Genomic DNA, 16,210 nt, shown 5'->3' with positions numbered 1-16,210 from the left:
CAGATATATTCTCCCAAAGCAGTTTTTTCCCTGTGATAATACAGGAAGCCATCCGCACATTTCCTCTGGACAAAGATAACCTTGTTCTCCTCCTCAGCTCGTAGGTGGTCGCAGAGCTGAATGTACAGTACAAAACATCCTTGGACCAAAAACTCTTTCATAAGTAGAAATGCAGGAAAAAAAACTGTTGTGTCAAATTTTAAAATCGGTAAAGGTATGTTACAATCAAGAAGAAAATCCCTTGATTAAATGTGTCCTCGAAGTAGTGCATCGTCTCCCGCAGAAAGTGCTTTTCCATCCACCTATTTCTATGCTAATTTTCAAGACAACCTAAGAATATATATACACTATTGGCTTCAGCTTGGCTGAAGTGGAAAAGTTGGTGAGCCATTAAAATCAGAAAGTGACATACTGGGCGATTTTTTTTTTTATATTGTTTTCCACTGTTCCAAATTCCACTGCTGATGTTAATTCCATCCATTTTGTTTTCTGTGACAGGAGTCACAGCAGAGGAGTATGAGCAGTGTCTGGACAACTGCTATTAGCGCGGAGAAAAATTAAATTACTTAAGCTTTTACTTATGCAGATTTACTAGCCTGGTCCAACCAGACCATCGTATTTAATTTCATTTGTACAGAAGGTCTGGAAGTGCTCTAATTGGCAAACGTTCACTCACTTGGAGGCAGGTGTCTGGTGAAGTTTAATACTATTGGATCTGCCCAGTGCCACTCTGGATCAGCCAACCAATCACATCACGTTTGGTCAGACGTATGTCATGAGCCGGCTTCTGGCGGTGCGTTTCAGTTGTACAGGGAAATAGGAAATTTCTGACTTCACTATATTGTACCGGTACCTGGTAACGGTAACGTGCTAGAGCCTAACGTTTAGTTATTTGGATGTGAAAGGTTGTAGGCGTCCATACTTTCCCGAGCAGATGCACTGGAACACAGACAGGTCGGAACTGGGAACTTCCAAGTCGGAAATTTCCGAGTTCCGAGTATAAAGGAACGCAGCATTCAACTGAAACTGGAGCACGACCTCAACGTCATCGTTCTCAGCCACTCGCTCTGATCGCTGATTGGACCGCCAAAAATTTGAACGAGCAGAATCCCACTAACACACCCCACCCCCAGACTGACTACTGAAGTGAAATGAAAATTGAGCGGAAGTAGGTAGGCGGGCGGAGCCAGGCTACAGATTTACCAGAAATAATACACAATTCATTCACTGATGGTTTTTATTCAAATATAACTGATCATAGCCACAAACTGACAAACACTCACCAGACATTTGTCACATTTTTGATTCCACACTTTAGACACGACTGTAGGTGTAATAGAAGCTCAGGTGATAGTGAACAAACCAATATTAGAAAGTAAATTAATTTTCTAAAAGCCCACTTAAGTCTTAACGTGGCAGTGTCAACATTAAAGGACAGGAACAAAACACTTAAATAAAGCTATACTGTATATATATATATTTTTTTTTTTTGTAGCAGAGGTTTTAGATTAGACACAGTCGACATTAACTTTGTAAGGCAACCTTAGACAACCATTAAAACAAAAGAGCAAGTTTGCAATTAGGTATTCTGCCATGACACTTTTTAACCTGCTACTACATACTTATAAGGGCTGGACAATAAACTTAACGCTTTAAGGGAGTTGTATTTAGTTTTTTTTATTTAAATTATAGTTTTTGGCAGGAGTTACATATTGAAACTTGTCTACGCATCATGTGTTGTTTGTACGCCAGATATGAAGTGACAGACAAGAATGACCAAAAATGTCATATCTCATCATGCGATTTAGGTCCAGGTCTGGAGCATTTAACTGGTCGGACTGAGAAACATCAGAAGTGAGCCAACAAATGAATGTAAAATGAATACTGTAAATATTGATAAAGATTGGATGATGTATCGCCCAGCCCTCCTGATTAAGACACACCGATGTGCTGGTACAACACAACCTTAGCTGTGGTCTCACCGGTAACACATATATCTCATACAGTGAGCTTAAATGAACGGAACTGTCAAATATTACATACTGTATCTCTAGTGCCTTACCTTTTACAGTTTTTTAAGTATGTTTAAATTGTGTCACATTAAAAGCTTTCAGCAAAGCACTATTCACACTGAAATATCTTACCCTTAATACAGATCAGATATTGACATGGCAGGCTGCTATAAGGAAAGCTTTAGATTTCTATATATATAAATAAATATAAATAGTTATTAATAACCGAAAAAAATTGTTCCATGTGACTTCATGAGTGCACTGACAGCCATTTTAATTTCTGTTATGTTGAGAAATAAACAAATCTTTTTAGTTGAATCTCATCAACAGTATACATAAGTGAAGTCAAGTATGGTAGCCAGGTTCGAGATAGTCAGTTTAATTACATACTACTAACTCTGTATCCTCAATACTGTAGGTTTTTGCAAGTCATTTTTGCACTAACCGTAATATTTTGTGCGTTCATGTAAACTGAGGTAATGCATAATTGGGATCTGGAGATGCTTAAAAACATGACATTAACAATGTTACTGTGTGTTCAGACAGGAGAAAGAGAGTGTGGTACTTTAGACTGTGTGTGATTGCATTTATATAATTTTTTTTTTTTTTTAAATTGATCAAATGCAAAGTCGACCGGGGGTGTTTTTTACATCTAGTTGATGCAAAGACACACGTCGATGGATGTTTCAAAATGCGAGTGCATCTCCTGGGGCTTTGATTAGCTTCCTAACTAGGACTGCGTTATGGCAAGGACTACACGATACGCATCACGATATATAGCTCACCATATGATATATCATAATACATTGCAATACAATGCATTTTGTGATATTCCACATGGCTCAATGAAAACATGAAAACGGAGCTGAAATACAAGTTGCTGTGTAGGATCTGGGTGGTCTTAATACATCACATTATATTGATAATTAAGCGTGCACTTCATTTCAAAATCAAAACCCGGCAATTTCGAGACAACTCGCCTGATGGGAAAGAGATGTGAAGAAAACCATAGACAATGGATGGAAATGAACAAAAGAACCGGAGCGAATGTGAATCCATTCAGCGTCTGAGCTTGAACACTAGCGGGTCCAGCCATCACATGTGTGCGAAGGACACAGGGCGTAAACTCACTTTCATTCTCTGTCTCAACAAACTTGACAGAGTAACGTGTGCATGTGTGTGTAACCATGAGGTCTGATGGTTCTGAATGAGTAAGGCTTTGTGACTCTTCCCAGTTAAAGGGAATACTAATATCAAGTAGTGAGGAATTTCCCAAGACAATCTGATGCTACAATCAGTGTAAACACAAAAAAAACCCTATCTAACACAAACGTATACAAGTGCTCTGCATTAATTCACTGCTCATTGTTTTTTTTAAGTACAACTCAATTCACAACAATACAATTTTGCCAAAGGGTTTCTTGAACATTGAGATTGCTATAGCCTACAAAATAGTGACAGACTCATGTCCTGGGCTTCACACTAGAGATTTGGAACACATTTGTATTAAGTGTTTGAGCGTTGCTAACTATAGTTCCATTATGCAGAAACAATCACATTGTTTATAATTATTACTGGAGTTCTTTAAGTGCAACTTTTAGTACATTGTATATTTTTTACTGCAGGTGCAATGAAATGCAATACATTATCTATAAGAGAGACATTCTGGAGACAGTTTTTGTGATGCATCGTGGGGGATTTTAGTGTTGATTGCTTTTTTGCGTGTCAAAAATATTTGAAGAAAAATCATGTGTTTGCCTTGCTATCAATCTGACTTCTCTACAGTGGAAGAGGTGCGGAAGAAGGAACAGCTGTCAATGGTTACAGGGATTTGTGCACAGGCGGCCATTTTGTAGCATTGAAAAAGTATTTTGTATGAACCAATCGTATCCCAACCTCAAAGGAAATGTTTGACCTCTTTAGGGAATATGCTTATTGTCTCTCTTTTTGAGAATAAGTTGAAAAGATTGATGCCAACATACATGTCTGAAAGCTAAGCGTGAATCTACAGGCAGCAGCCTTGAACGTTTTGATTCGTTTTCCGGTCCAGAACAACATTTTTACTTGTTAATTGGTGAGCTGTAGAGGTGTCTGTAGGTGAATTGTTAACTTTGGACAGAGCCAGGCTAGCTGTTCTATCTGTTTTTTTCAGTGTTTTCTGCTGAGCTAAATTAGCCTGCTGCTAGCTTGAAGTGGATGTTGTTCCACTAGTCAGAACAAATGTCTTATTCAGAATTTTCTCAAGACAATTCTGCCTCTTGTTCACAAACATCAGTTTCCACTGATAGGAAGTGGCTGACACAAACTCCAACACACCATACTGAATCCGAATCTTACCACCTATGGAAATAACATTTAGCCCATTCCGTCTGTTTGTCTGTTACAGTACCTCTGAAAATACAGTAATTTGCAGTAAACCTTATGACAACATACACACACATAAAGTACATTATATGGATAATAATGGAGATTTGTTTTTTTCCTTTGAGGATGACATATTCTCCTGTGTTTTAGAGGTATGCAGATTGCTTTGCATTCAAACTAAATCCGTCCCATTTCATTCTAAATAACTCATGATGAGTCTAGATTAAAAAAATACATCCATGAAAATTCCAGTTAAGTGCACTAAATCCACCTCCACAAACTCTGGTATCAATGCATAGTGACGCCCAATCAATCATGGACTGCTTTAAGTCTGTTTTGTTCGGTTCCACACGTTGAAACCAAGGTCCACAAACAGAACACAGGCTGCTCAACCCTTCACCGAGGTGGATGGATGGAAACCAAATGGACGTGCAGTCCTCTCCATCGTTGTAAAGCTTTGAATTTGTGACAGATTCCTTAGTATGAACTAACCCAGTGAGAACCAGCAGAAAATGCCTTTTTTGTCCGATCAAAAGCATTCTCTGTGTACGTGGGACTAAATTGGTTTCAACAAGACAGTGGGCGGCTAGGAGGGGGGTAGACTCAGAGACCGAGGCCCTGGACCAATGAGACGGAGCGGAAGCAGAGAGCCAGGAAGCCGGTCCCCAGCAGGTCCCCCAGAGCAGTGAGGTAAGGGATGGAGAAGTTATCAGGGTCCAGACTGCGCCTCCACATCACACGGATGATCAGGTCAGCAACGTACAGCAGGATAGACACCTAGAAGGGAGAGGAAAACTCAGTTGAAAAGGGGGCTGTGGTTACCCAACTAAACACAAAATATAAACATTATTTTTAAAGGTCACATATCATGCTCATTTGCAGATTCAAAGTTGTAATTTGGGTCTCTACTAGAAACTTTTGTCATGGTGTAGTGTCCAAAAAAAACCTTTATATGTATCACAAAAGAACATATTTGGAACATGATGGCTGTCCTCTGATAGGCCTGTTAAAAATAACTAGTGCTCCTCAGCTGTTTCTAATAGGTGTGTGTGTGCGTATTTTTCTCTACGCCTTTGCATGCTCTTATTTGTTATTATATGACATAATCCAGCTGGCAGTCATTGACTAGGTTCCTAAAGGTGGGGTAAGCGATCTCCAGCGAATGCTTGGCAAACGTTTGTTAATGTTTAGTAACTGCAGCAATATTTCACGCTCAGAGCAAGTGCCCGGGTCGTTCCCCAAAAAATGGTGGATTGATGTCTGAGCGGCTGCTGGCTCTGAGACAGTATTTTTAAATTGCCGTAAACTGAGCCTTTTCAGTGTGCTCACATGACAGACAGGTAGCGGATAGTTAGTAGATATTAGCTGACTTTGACCAAATTTTTTTTATGGATTACAATCACTGAGTATACCTTTAAGAACAACATCTACATGTGCAATAATCCAAACAATAGCAAGGCAAGGCAAGGCAAGGCAAGGCAAGTTTATTTATATAGCACAATTCAGACACAAGGCCACTCAAAGTGCTTTACAGGGGCAAGATTAGAATACATAAAACACATTATAAAACATTTAAAAGCTAATAAAAGAAGCAAATAAAATAAAAATTGCAGGTTAAAAAGGAAACAAAAAAGTCTTCAGACTCGATTTAAAAGAACTGAGAGTTGCAGCAGACCTCAAGTTTTCTGGGAGTTTGTTCCAGATTTTTGGTGCATAATAACTAAAAGCTGCTTCTCCTTGTTTTGTCCTAACTCTAGGGACTGTAAGTAGACCTGTCCCAGACGACCTAAGGGCTCTGGACGGTTCATAACGTATCAGCATATCAGTAATGTATTTTGGCCCTAAACCATTTAGTGCTTTATAAACCAACATCAGTATTTTGAAATCAATTCTTTGAGTGACAGGAAGCCAGTGTAAAGACCTCAGAACTGGGGTAATGTGATCCACTTTTTTGGTCCTAGTGAGGACTCGAGCAGCAGCGTTCTGAATTAGCTGAAGCTGTCTGATAGATTTTTATATATATAATAGCATCAAATAATGCATGTTAACTTAGTGTCAGCCTCCTGCAAACAGCTGAGCCGATGTGATGCTGTGGAGGTCAGTAGGTGGAGTGTGGCAGGAGAAAGCTGATCCTTTTGGAATCAATCTTTTCTATCACCGAGCTGCTGAAACACCAGCTCCTGGCACAGCTCAGTTCACAGTGAGCTAACAGGTGGAGGCAGACATTTTGATCAGACTCTTTTCAAAGGCTCGCCCTCTGATGACTAGTTTCCACAGTTTGTATCGGAGTGTCATGTGAAACTTAGCGGCCAACCGAGGGCCACTGAGTTCATGAAAGACCGCTCATAGGAGTATATAAAAAATGATGAATAGAATATAGTACATGAAAATGTGTGTATGAAGCCCCCTTTCACACATAGTTCCCAGTAAATTACCGGAAATTCATTCCTGGCAAGACTATAGATTTTTTGATATTCACACAGGCAGCTCCATTCTGGAACATTCCAGTGTTGCGCTTGTTCACACATGACTATTCCGGTAATAGGTGGTGCCACAGGTCCAGCGATGGACAGTAATACGTCTAGCAGCGTCTACACCAACTGCTACTAAACTGGAAATCCAGACCCACATCTAGAACGATGTAGGGTTGGCAATGACGATTTGACCTTCCCAACTCAAGGGGCAATGAACAAATTGACGTATTCAGTGTAACGGAAACGTTTGCCCTATCCGGTCGGCAAAACAGCAAATAGATATTTATTCCTGATGAAAGATTTGAGTGCCGTCTTCTGCTCATTTTTCAAAGGAAAAAAGCTAATCGTTAAGGGTTGAGGCCTAAGCCGTTTCAAACAACGTATCTGCAGCCATCATTGTTGTTTACTATCACAACTCTTGCGGCGCAGCACTCAGTGCGTTTACATGCAGACTCATAATCGGGTAAATAAACGAATAAGACTTCAACAGGACTTGTAAAATGCATGTAAACACCTTTATCCGATCTACTTCGCACACAAATCGGCACATTAACGGACAAGCGATGTCGGATTTCTTTGACATAAGCTCACATGGTTCGTGCCCAGAGTAAGTTGCAGAGCAAATTGAAATGTGCTAGCTGCGAGTCTGGATTTCCAGGGTAACTGGGAAATGGCTGCATGTGTGAAAGGGAGCTTGAGAGTGTATGAGTTTACCTGTACTAGAGCAGCACACAGGTAGCAGACGGTGAAGGCTACAGTGATGGGCGCCTCGTCTCCCTGCAGCAGAGAGATGGCGTAGAGGAAGACCATGTGACCGGGCACCACCAACATCAGAAGCACCCGCGCCGACTTAGAGTTCACCCCTAGGAGACACACAGAGAAAACAGACCCTCTTTGAGTTTGGTCAGTTACTATATTTTGGCTGCAACAATCACTTTATGCATTGATGTTGACTTGCTGTTCATTGAGGCTTGTCTGCTGTGTATCTGGTGTTGAAAACTTGTTTTATTTCCAGGGGCCTATTGCAAGAAGGTGGAACTCAGATGTCCAGGATGACTGATAAAGCCAGCCTTGACCAAGTCTAGCCTGGGCACCTTGGCTTGGTCAGTTGCACAAACGTCAATCCAGGATGAAAAGGGTCCACTCTGTCAAGCCAGGTGTAAGTAATTATGTTGAGTGCCAGCCCACAGCTTTCATAAGTAGACCCCAAGAACGATCACTGATTTACTGAAGCAGAAATGGAAAAGACGGCCCACTTACACACAATGCCTTGCTACTGGAGACCATAAGTGAGGGGGCTGTTCATTTCATATATCGACTGTATTCTCTGCCAACTGATCTTGATGCCCCTGTATTGTTAACTGATAAAATAGTTGACAGTGAGCAGTCTACAGGTGCATCTAAAAAATATATATTTTACATGAAAGCAATCAAAAAAATTATTTTTAATACAGAAATGTTTAGATGCACCTGTATATGGATAATAGTCCCAAGTGAGAAAATAAATGTACCAATAAAACTGTACCAATGCCAACTTAACATACACTTACCCTGCTGCAAATTTGAGTATGGCAAACAAGACCTTGGTTTTCAGTATTTATTACGAACTGTATATTTTCAAAGAAAAACAGACAAAACCATTTGAAGAAAATATTTTTTTTCCGACACGAAACAAACGTAATTGTGACCCTTATTTAGCCTATTGCCCTCATCAGACTACATTCAAACCACAACCCTCAAACCTCTGACTGCAATATGAACAGACTATCACATACATTACTATTAGTGTGTCCACTCCACTCCACACACAGTCTGAAATATATATATATATTAGAGGTGGGCATAGATTAATTTTTTTAATCTAGATTAATCTAGATTAATTTTGGAATTAATCTAGATGAATCTAGATTAAAATGGCTCATTTGAATTCATTCATAATATGTGTGTGCTCCTAAATAATGACTCAAAGTAAGTCTTTGAGAACGTGTTTCTCAAGCCAGGTGGCGCATCAGACCAGGGGCTCATCTCCTGTGCAGGTGCACACCTAATGCATCAAGTTAACGCGCGTGCAGAAAGAGGATGTCACGGAACTCATGTCCGTTAGCTTTTCAATATAAGACTGTCAAAATAAAAGTCCCGCAAAACAATCGTTATTTTGGGGATTAACTTCTCCGCGTGAGAAATTTGAGTTGTAGGCTAGCGTGTGAGAGTGTGAGCTGGTTGATATGAGTGTCTCACGGCCAAAAGGGTGAGACTTGGCAGCTCTGTCAGTTGTCAAACAAAGCGGACGGACGTGGTCTCTATAGCAACGAGATCAGCTGAGCTATCACTGATAAAAAAAAATATTGTTTCCATAATGATTTCCATAGCCTTAAGCCATAGGCTAGCCTACATGTTGTGTAATTCAGTGATTTTCAATCTTTAATGAGTCGAGGCTATGCATTGGCTTTGGCGATTTCCCTTGCCTCTTTTTTTTCTCTCCACACAAAGCTCTCCCATTGCACACACGCATGCCCCGGCCGCTTCCGAGAGCACAGACTGTTAGAACTCCTACAGTAAACCAATTCCGCATTGCACAAGGTGCAAACAACCTTGGTCTTGTCGAGGTTTCCATTGGGAAGCTTCTTAAAAATACATTTTCCCTGAAGCAAACCCGGCGGCTTCCTAGCTGCATCCATGTGAGCACGTTACGTTTGATGTGGTACACAGGTGCGAAGTCGGACTCGTTCTGACTCGTGCACTACAGTGCAATTCGGCCAGGTATACATCCGCGCTAAAATAAGAGGAATAAGAGATTTACGGCGATATTTTTTTTTATCGCCGATAAGAGTCTGGCGTTAACGCAGCACGTTAACGCCGTTATCGGCCCACCACTAATATATATATATATATATATATATATATATATATAAAGAAATGTTAACTAGTATCCACAAAAATAAGATTTAACAATTTAGAAAGTAGCTACGCCGTATGAAGCCCCCTCTCAAATTAACTTTGCAACTTGTCCTGACTCACTAAGTTATGCACTTTTTAAATTACGAAACAACACTGACTTATTTATTTTATCTATTTAAAAGAAGGTCAGTATGTCAGTAGGAATTGGTAATCAAGCTAGTTTAACTAGCATTGAAAAGTTTTCCTTCATGCAGGGCAACTTACAAATATGCAATTTCTGATGCAGATAATGAAGTTTTTCTTTTTTCATTGAAATTTAAAAAAAATCCAACATGATATGTTATGAACAAAGTAGTGATTATGGATGGCAGCTTTGTGACATCATCAGGGTGGGAATAGTGCACGTTGCTGGGGTTAGTGCACCTTTTTTTTCTTGCCCCTGCCCACCGAAATGTCTGTGCACCTCCCTGGCCAGGGTGTGTTTCAGTTATCAGGCCAATGAACCACAATGAAGAAGGGGGGAAAAAGGCCACAGGCAATGACAGACAATGCTTTAAATTTACAGGCCAAAGAAAAGAGCCCAAATAATGTCACAAATAATACTGACAGCGTTATACTGTCAGGCCTGCCCTGCAAAGCTGAACCAGAAACCACAACAACCATGTTTTGTGTCATCTTTATGGCTGGTGTCATTTTCTCCAGGTATGCCACACCTTCATTTAAAATCTAAATGCATTTGTGTTTGGATGATGTGGTTGGAGTAACTTTCAAACAATAAAGCCACAATATTTGGGTCCGGGTTAAGGTCACCAAGAAGCTTTTGAGAGTTAAGTGGTTATGTTAGAATCAAATAAGCCTTCCTTACGCTATTTAGTCGGTGCTTGTTTTTTTGAGTGGAATTTTTCATGTAAATAAATAAATGAAGCAAAAAAAAGAATCAAATAAGCCTACGGTATCCACTAAGTACTAAGAATGTAGGTTCATGATTGTAACAAAGAATGTGTCATGATCCCGCTTGGGCCCCTTGGCCTTGTGTGTGTTTTCCCTTTCACCCTTGTCTTTGTGCTGAGCTAATTGTAGGGGTGGAGCCAGGTGTGCTGGAGTCAATTAACAACATTCACAGCTGCCTTCAATCCTCATCAACTGCTCTACATATACCCGGTCCTACCTTCCAGACACTGCCAGATTGTAGCTTCTGTTTTCATACAGTCAGTTCTCTCTCTTGCTCACTCCGCTCTTTTTTGCATTTTTTCCTGGTTAACCCCTGTTTCTCTGCCACAGTTCTCCCGGCCTGACTCCAGCCACCAGCTCCAGCCCTAGCTCTCCAGCACTACTCCTCGGACCCCTCCTGCCTGCCTGCTCTAGCCTGCTTCCACTCAGCCCCCTGGACTTGCCCCGTTGCTCTCTCCCTGGACCCCCATGCCAGCCAGTTCCCCTCCCCGGATCACGGTCCTAACACCCTGCTGGTTTCTCTTGAAATAAATCATCTTTTACTTATATTGTCTCCGCGCCTGTGTCCTCCAGACCCAACCGTTACAGAATGATTGTTTTGATGATGCAAGTGGATTTCACAAGAAATAACAAGCTGCAAAAGAACACACTGTTTTCTTTGTTTTCTACACAGAAATGAAATGTAAGGTTAAGAGTTATATGTTGACAGAAAACGACAAGAGAAAGGCAGAAATTTGAATTTGAATATTTTTATTGAACAGTTGTTATTGAAGCTGTTAGTTTTTTTAATGACACCTAATAGTTTGGTTCTTATTGCTATAATATGTCACCCCGCGCCCCCACCCGAACCCAAGTCCTGCCTGACGATGAAATGAGATGATAGATGTTACAAATTCTTATTAATGAAACCAATAGCTAGTGTCTAATTGCTGTGTGGTTTTAGGGAAACCGGAGCACCCGGAGTAAAACCCTATGATGGCAGAAGCCAGCAGATGAGAAAATAGATTAGATAGAGGCAGGACTTGAGCTCTGCATCGTATTCATTCTGAAAAAAAGAAAATTGATTATCAAAACATTTCCCCCAAAATGAATGCTACATTTTAATTCTACATTTTAAAGCTGCAGTAAAGGGCATGAAGATGATTTTGCCCACAAAGGAGAGAATCTAAAGATTGCACAATAATTATCTTAATGGTGTGTCCCCTGTCAGATGAAGATGCCATGAGACGAGATGACATGATAAATGTTACAAGTTCTTATTAATGAAACCAATAGCTAAAGTGTCTAATTGCTTTGGTTTTTGGGAAACCGGAGCACCCGGAGATAACCCTATGTCACATTGAGGTGGCCCTATGAACCCAAGTCCTGCCCAACATTATGGTAACAACAGAGGAGAAGATAGATGACTTGGACTTGAGGCAGGACTTGACATCTGTATTGTATTCATTTTGAAAGAAAAAAAGAAAACATTTTCCTTCAAGATGAATGCTACATTTCACCTAATACCTATTTCTAGTAAAGGGCTTGGATATGACTCTGAGAGTAGATGAAAGGAACCTGCAGATGATGCCATGCTTTGTTGGTGGGACAATCAAGTAATACTCGAAAAATGAGGCAATGCATTTTTCAAGTTCTGGTTCCCCTGAATACATTGACACCAGCACCAGCTCTGCACAGCCCCACTTTTTGCACAGGTCCTTCAGTATTACCTTGTCTAGTTTCCTAAATGTTTTTTGGCTCATGTTAAAATCTGTTCCCTCAACAACAGCCCATGTGTTCTCGAAGATACGCTGGATGATGACCTCTATGTTACCAATCGTCCAGCTAATTTTAGCTTCGCTTAATATACGCGAAACTAGTTTCTCAACAAAAACCCTGACACACATCTTACGTTTTTCTTCCTGCGCGTTTACATCTGTCTGTGCCTTTACGTCTGTAACAACTTCAGCTGGTAAAGAGTCACTCACCTCCACTGTCTGTGCCTTTATATCTATAACAACTTCAGTTGGTAAAGAGTCACTCACCTCCACTGTCTGTGCCTTTACATCTATAACAACTTCAGTTGGTATGGAGTCACTCACCTCCACTGTCTGTGCCTTTATATCTATAACAACTTCAGTTGGTATGGAGTCACTCACCTCCACTGTCTGTGCCTTTACATCTATAACAACTTCAGTTGGTATGGAGTCACTCACCTCCACTGTCTGTGCCTTTACATCTATAACAACTTCAGTTGGTATGAAGTCACTCACCTCCACTGTCTGTGCCTTTACATCTATAACAACTTCAGTTGGTAAAGAGTCACTCACCTCCACTGTCTGTGCCTTTACATCTATAACAACTTCAGTTGGTATGTAGTAACTCACATCCACGGCGGTGACCTCCAGCAACTCTGCTAGTGGCCCAGCCTCTATTAAGGCCTGTGTCACCCTTCTACAGTGGCGGCGGACCTGGGTATTTACCCACCAGCCCATCATTGCCACAAAACCCCACACTTTGGTCCTTATGTCCACATACATATCGTCATGTGAAGAAGGAACAGACACATTCCTGCAGGTTGCCCCGCTCCTAATTGTTTCTGGGATGATCTCTGGTGCCATCCCATCCGTAATGTGAATGTAGAGGAGATCTGATAGTCCTTGAGTAAATACCAACATTTTATCGCTGGAAACATTTTTAAATCTACGGAAGACACAAACCTCCTTTCCATCCTGTTGTTCACCCTCCTCTGTCATAAGCAGAGAGTTAACACTAGCCATTAGTGTCTCCATTGACTTTGTACTCTCAACTTTTGGGTCAAGGTTGAATCTAGTTTTAAGCTTTGTCACTGTGTTGTAGATTGTAGCTTTAGCAAAGCGCTTTGCAAGGAAGTTCTTCACCTTGCATCCGACACCTTTCATGGCTGGTTTGCCCTTCAGTGTGGATTCTGATTCTGGACTTGCATCTTTTGCTTCTGCCTCCTCTGAACTCTTTTCAATTATGATCTGAGCAATATCATCTGCTGCAGAATCAATCTCCATGGAGGTTTCTTTGTGCAGCAGCTCATAGTCAGAGTCCGAAACATCATCCAAAAGAGGTTCCATCATGTCATTGACCTCCTTTCTAATCAGCTCCTGGACAGCCTTTGTGGTTGCTGTCACCAAGCTTTCGTGTGAGGAAACCTTATCCGGGGTCTGGCTTCTTACGGTTCCGACTGTTGACTGAAAGCAGTCATCAGTTACTACCAATTCCTGCTTCTCTTCACTGTTCCTCTGTCTCAGTGGTCGCGGAGAACACAGCACCTTCAGCTTCCCTCCGAATGCCTGTACCATTTTACAGGCATTATTGACCATAGCGTTGAGTTTGCGTGGGGGAGTGACACGCTGATTAATAATAGGCTCTGCCCTGCCCAGACTGCTGGAGATGGCAGAGTTTACAATATCTGCTATCTCCTGACCCATCAGGTCCGTGAGCCGCTTTGAGCTGTCACTCACAACCTGGTCCGTTACGTCGAGAATCTCGGCGAAGCACTGAGGGAGTTTGTCCCCCAGATTAGACACTACAAACTCCTCAGACACAATAGCATTGATGCCCCTGAGAGCCCTCACAAGTGCCTTTACAACTGCTGCTATAACATCTAACAGCAGGTCGGCCAACAATATCTTAGTGGCCTCCTCAGGGGTACCTGATCTTAAAAGGGTCCACTGTTCCTCTGTCATATGATCAAAAAAGTCTTGTATCAGTGGACGAACCCCGTCCACTGAAAACTGCGGCAGCTCCTCTGTCAGAACTGGTACGCCTCCTCCATTAATGGGGACAACTTCCGTATTTTGATCCATTTTGTTTGATGCGTTTTGTTTTTTCTTTTCTAAACTCCTTGTTTTTTTTAGTTTTCACGAACTGTTTGGTTAGTATGCGACCGGCTGCAAAGAAGACCAAGAATGTTTTGACCAAAGGAATTCCCTAGAATTGATTCCTAATGTTAAGGTGACATCATCACAACCTGAGATCAAAGGATCTTGAGAGATTAAAGGAATAATGTACCTGAAGCTCCGCCCCTCAAACCAGCAGGCTCAGAGATCAAAGGATTCTGTTCTAGAAGCTCCTCCCCTCAAAACACTGACAAAAATAAATAAAAATGCAGCCTAGCAACAGTTGCTAAGCTGCAGCTCTTTTTTTAGCTTCATTTTCATGGGAGTTTGATGGAAACATTAAAGTATGTCTATGAGTTTATTAGCCCCAGTGATAGCTGTCATTTAAAGGTGGGGTAAGCTTGTCAAGCACAGATCCTCTTAGTGTAAACATTTGTTTACTGGTTTTAGTAACATTCTTTTGTAATATTTTAATAGTCCAACTAACAAAATATTAATATAGCCTACTGAAATAGGCCTAGGCTATTATAAATTAACTAGATGTATTATAGTCAATTCAGGACTAAATACATAGCTACAGACTTGCACACACACAAATAATAATTAAAAAATACATGTTGATAGCCTATATCAACAAATGATATACTGATTTTTTAATAATGATTTCTTCATATAATATAAAAAAATATATAATAGTTAACCAATACAACGCCATCACTATATATATCAGTGATTCTTGAGAAGTGGGACAAAACAGGGTGCAATGTTGAAAAACTACAAACCCTATGTTTCGGCAAGTTAAATTACATGTATGTATCCAACATATACTAAGCTACTGAGCTAAGGTTTGACACAACCTCCCAGCTTTTGTCCTTTATATCAAAATGGACTTTTTACCTTGTCATTCCTTATTTTGTGTCCACACCGTCAGACACCAAAAAACACAAATAAATGTTCCCTCATTTTATGCTAGACCCATGATATGTATAGTGATCACAAATATTCACCAAAACTGATAGAGGCCACAACAAATATTTTCAAAATTTATATGAATATACATGTTTTTGATATCTGACGGTGTTGACATATTTAACGTTTCTTAAACAGAACAAATAGAGTTTTTCTAGTAGCAGTTTGGTTTTTCTGTTGATGATAGGTGCTAGTATGAACTACTTTAGGAAAATAAAATTATCAAAAAATGTAAAATAATTTCGTCAGAAATTGTAAGTCGGTGTTGACGTGTCATGGTTGTGACGCAGGACTTTCAAGATTTGTTATGTAAAATATTCTAAAACTACAACACTAATCAGAGCCTGTCTGACTCTAATGTACTCTGCACAGATAGCTTGTGACAATAGGTCCTTCACGGAGACAGCTGCCCCTCATATTGCCTGATTTTATTACATTTTAATGAAATGTCTGACGGTGGTGACAAAAAGTGTCCCCCCACTTAGAGACCTTATACAACATGAATGTTTTGTAGAATTTTTTTTTTTTTATTGATTTGAGAGATTATTTAGTGTTGCCTTTGATGACAAACGCTCTTTTTAATCATTAAAGTACATTTTTAATAGGTTTTATTGCATATGAAAGATTGAAACCTTCTCTGAGGACACACTGTTTTGGACGTCATGAGAAGATAACAAGTGTCATACATTTG

At 40.4% G+C, this 16,210-nt stretch overlaps 1 protein-coding gene across 1 annotated transcript in view; it reads right to left on the bottom strand.

Moving 5' to 3' along the window:
• Positions 1–4,979: 4,979 nt before the first annotated feature.
• The window catches only part of LOC307252865 (solute carrier family 41 member 1-like), a gene marked incomplete at both ends in the record, with an annotated part of 35,053 nt that continues 23,822 nt past the window's right edge, over positions 4,980–16,210 (bottom strand). Inside the window, 2 exons of the mRNA XM_080030687.1 lie at positions 4,980–5,153; positions 7,565–7,713. Of these exons, the coding sequence (XP_079886813.1) occupies positions 4,980–5,153; positions 7,565–7,713 (323 nt within the window). The remainder of the gene's footprint in view (positions 5,154–7,564; positions 7,714–16,210) is intronic.

This window comes from Ammodytes marinus (genome assembly GCF_949987685.1).
Source record: "Ammodytes marinus genome assembly, chromosome: 7".
Lineage (NCBI taxonomy): Eukaryota > Metazoa > Chordata > Actinopteri > Uranoscopiformes > Ammodytidae > Ammodytes > Ammodytes marinus.
Note: the sequence above shows the minus strand (reverse complement) of the source record. Positions and strands in the feature narration are given on the sequence as shown.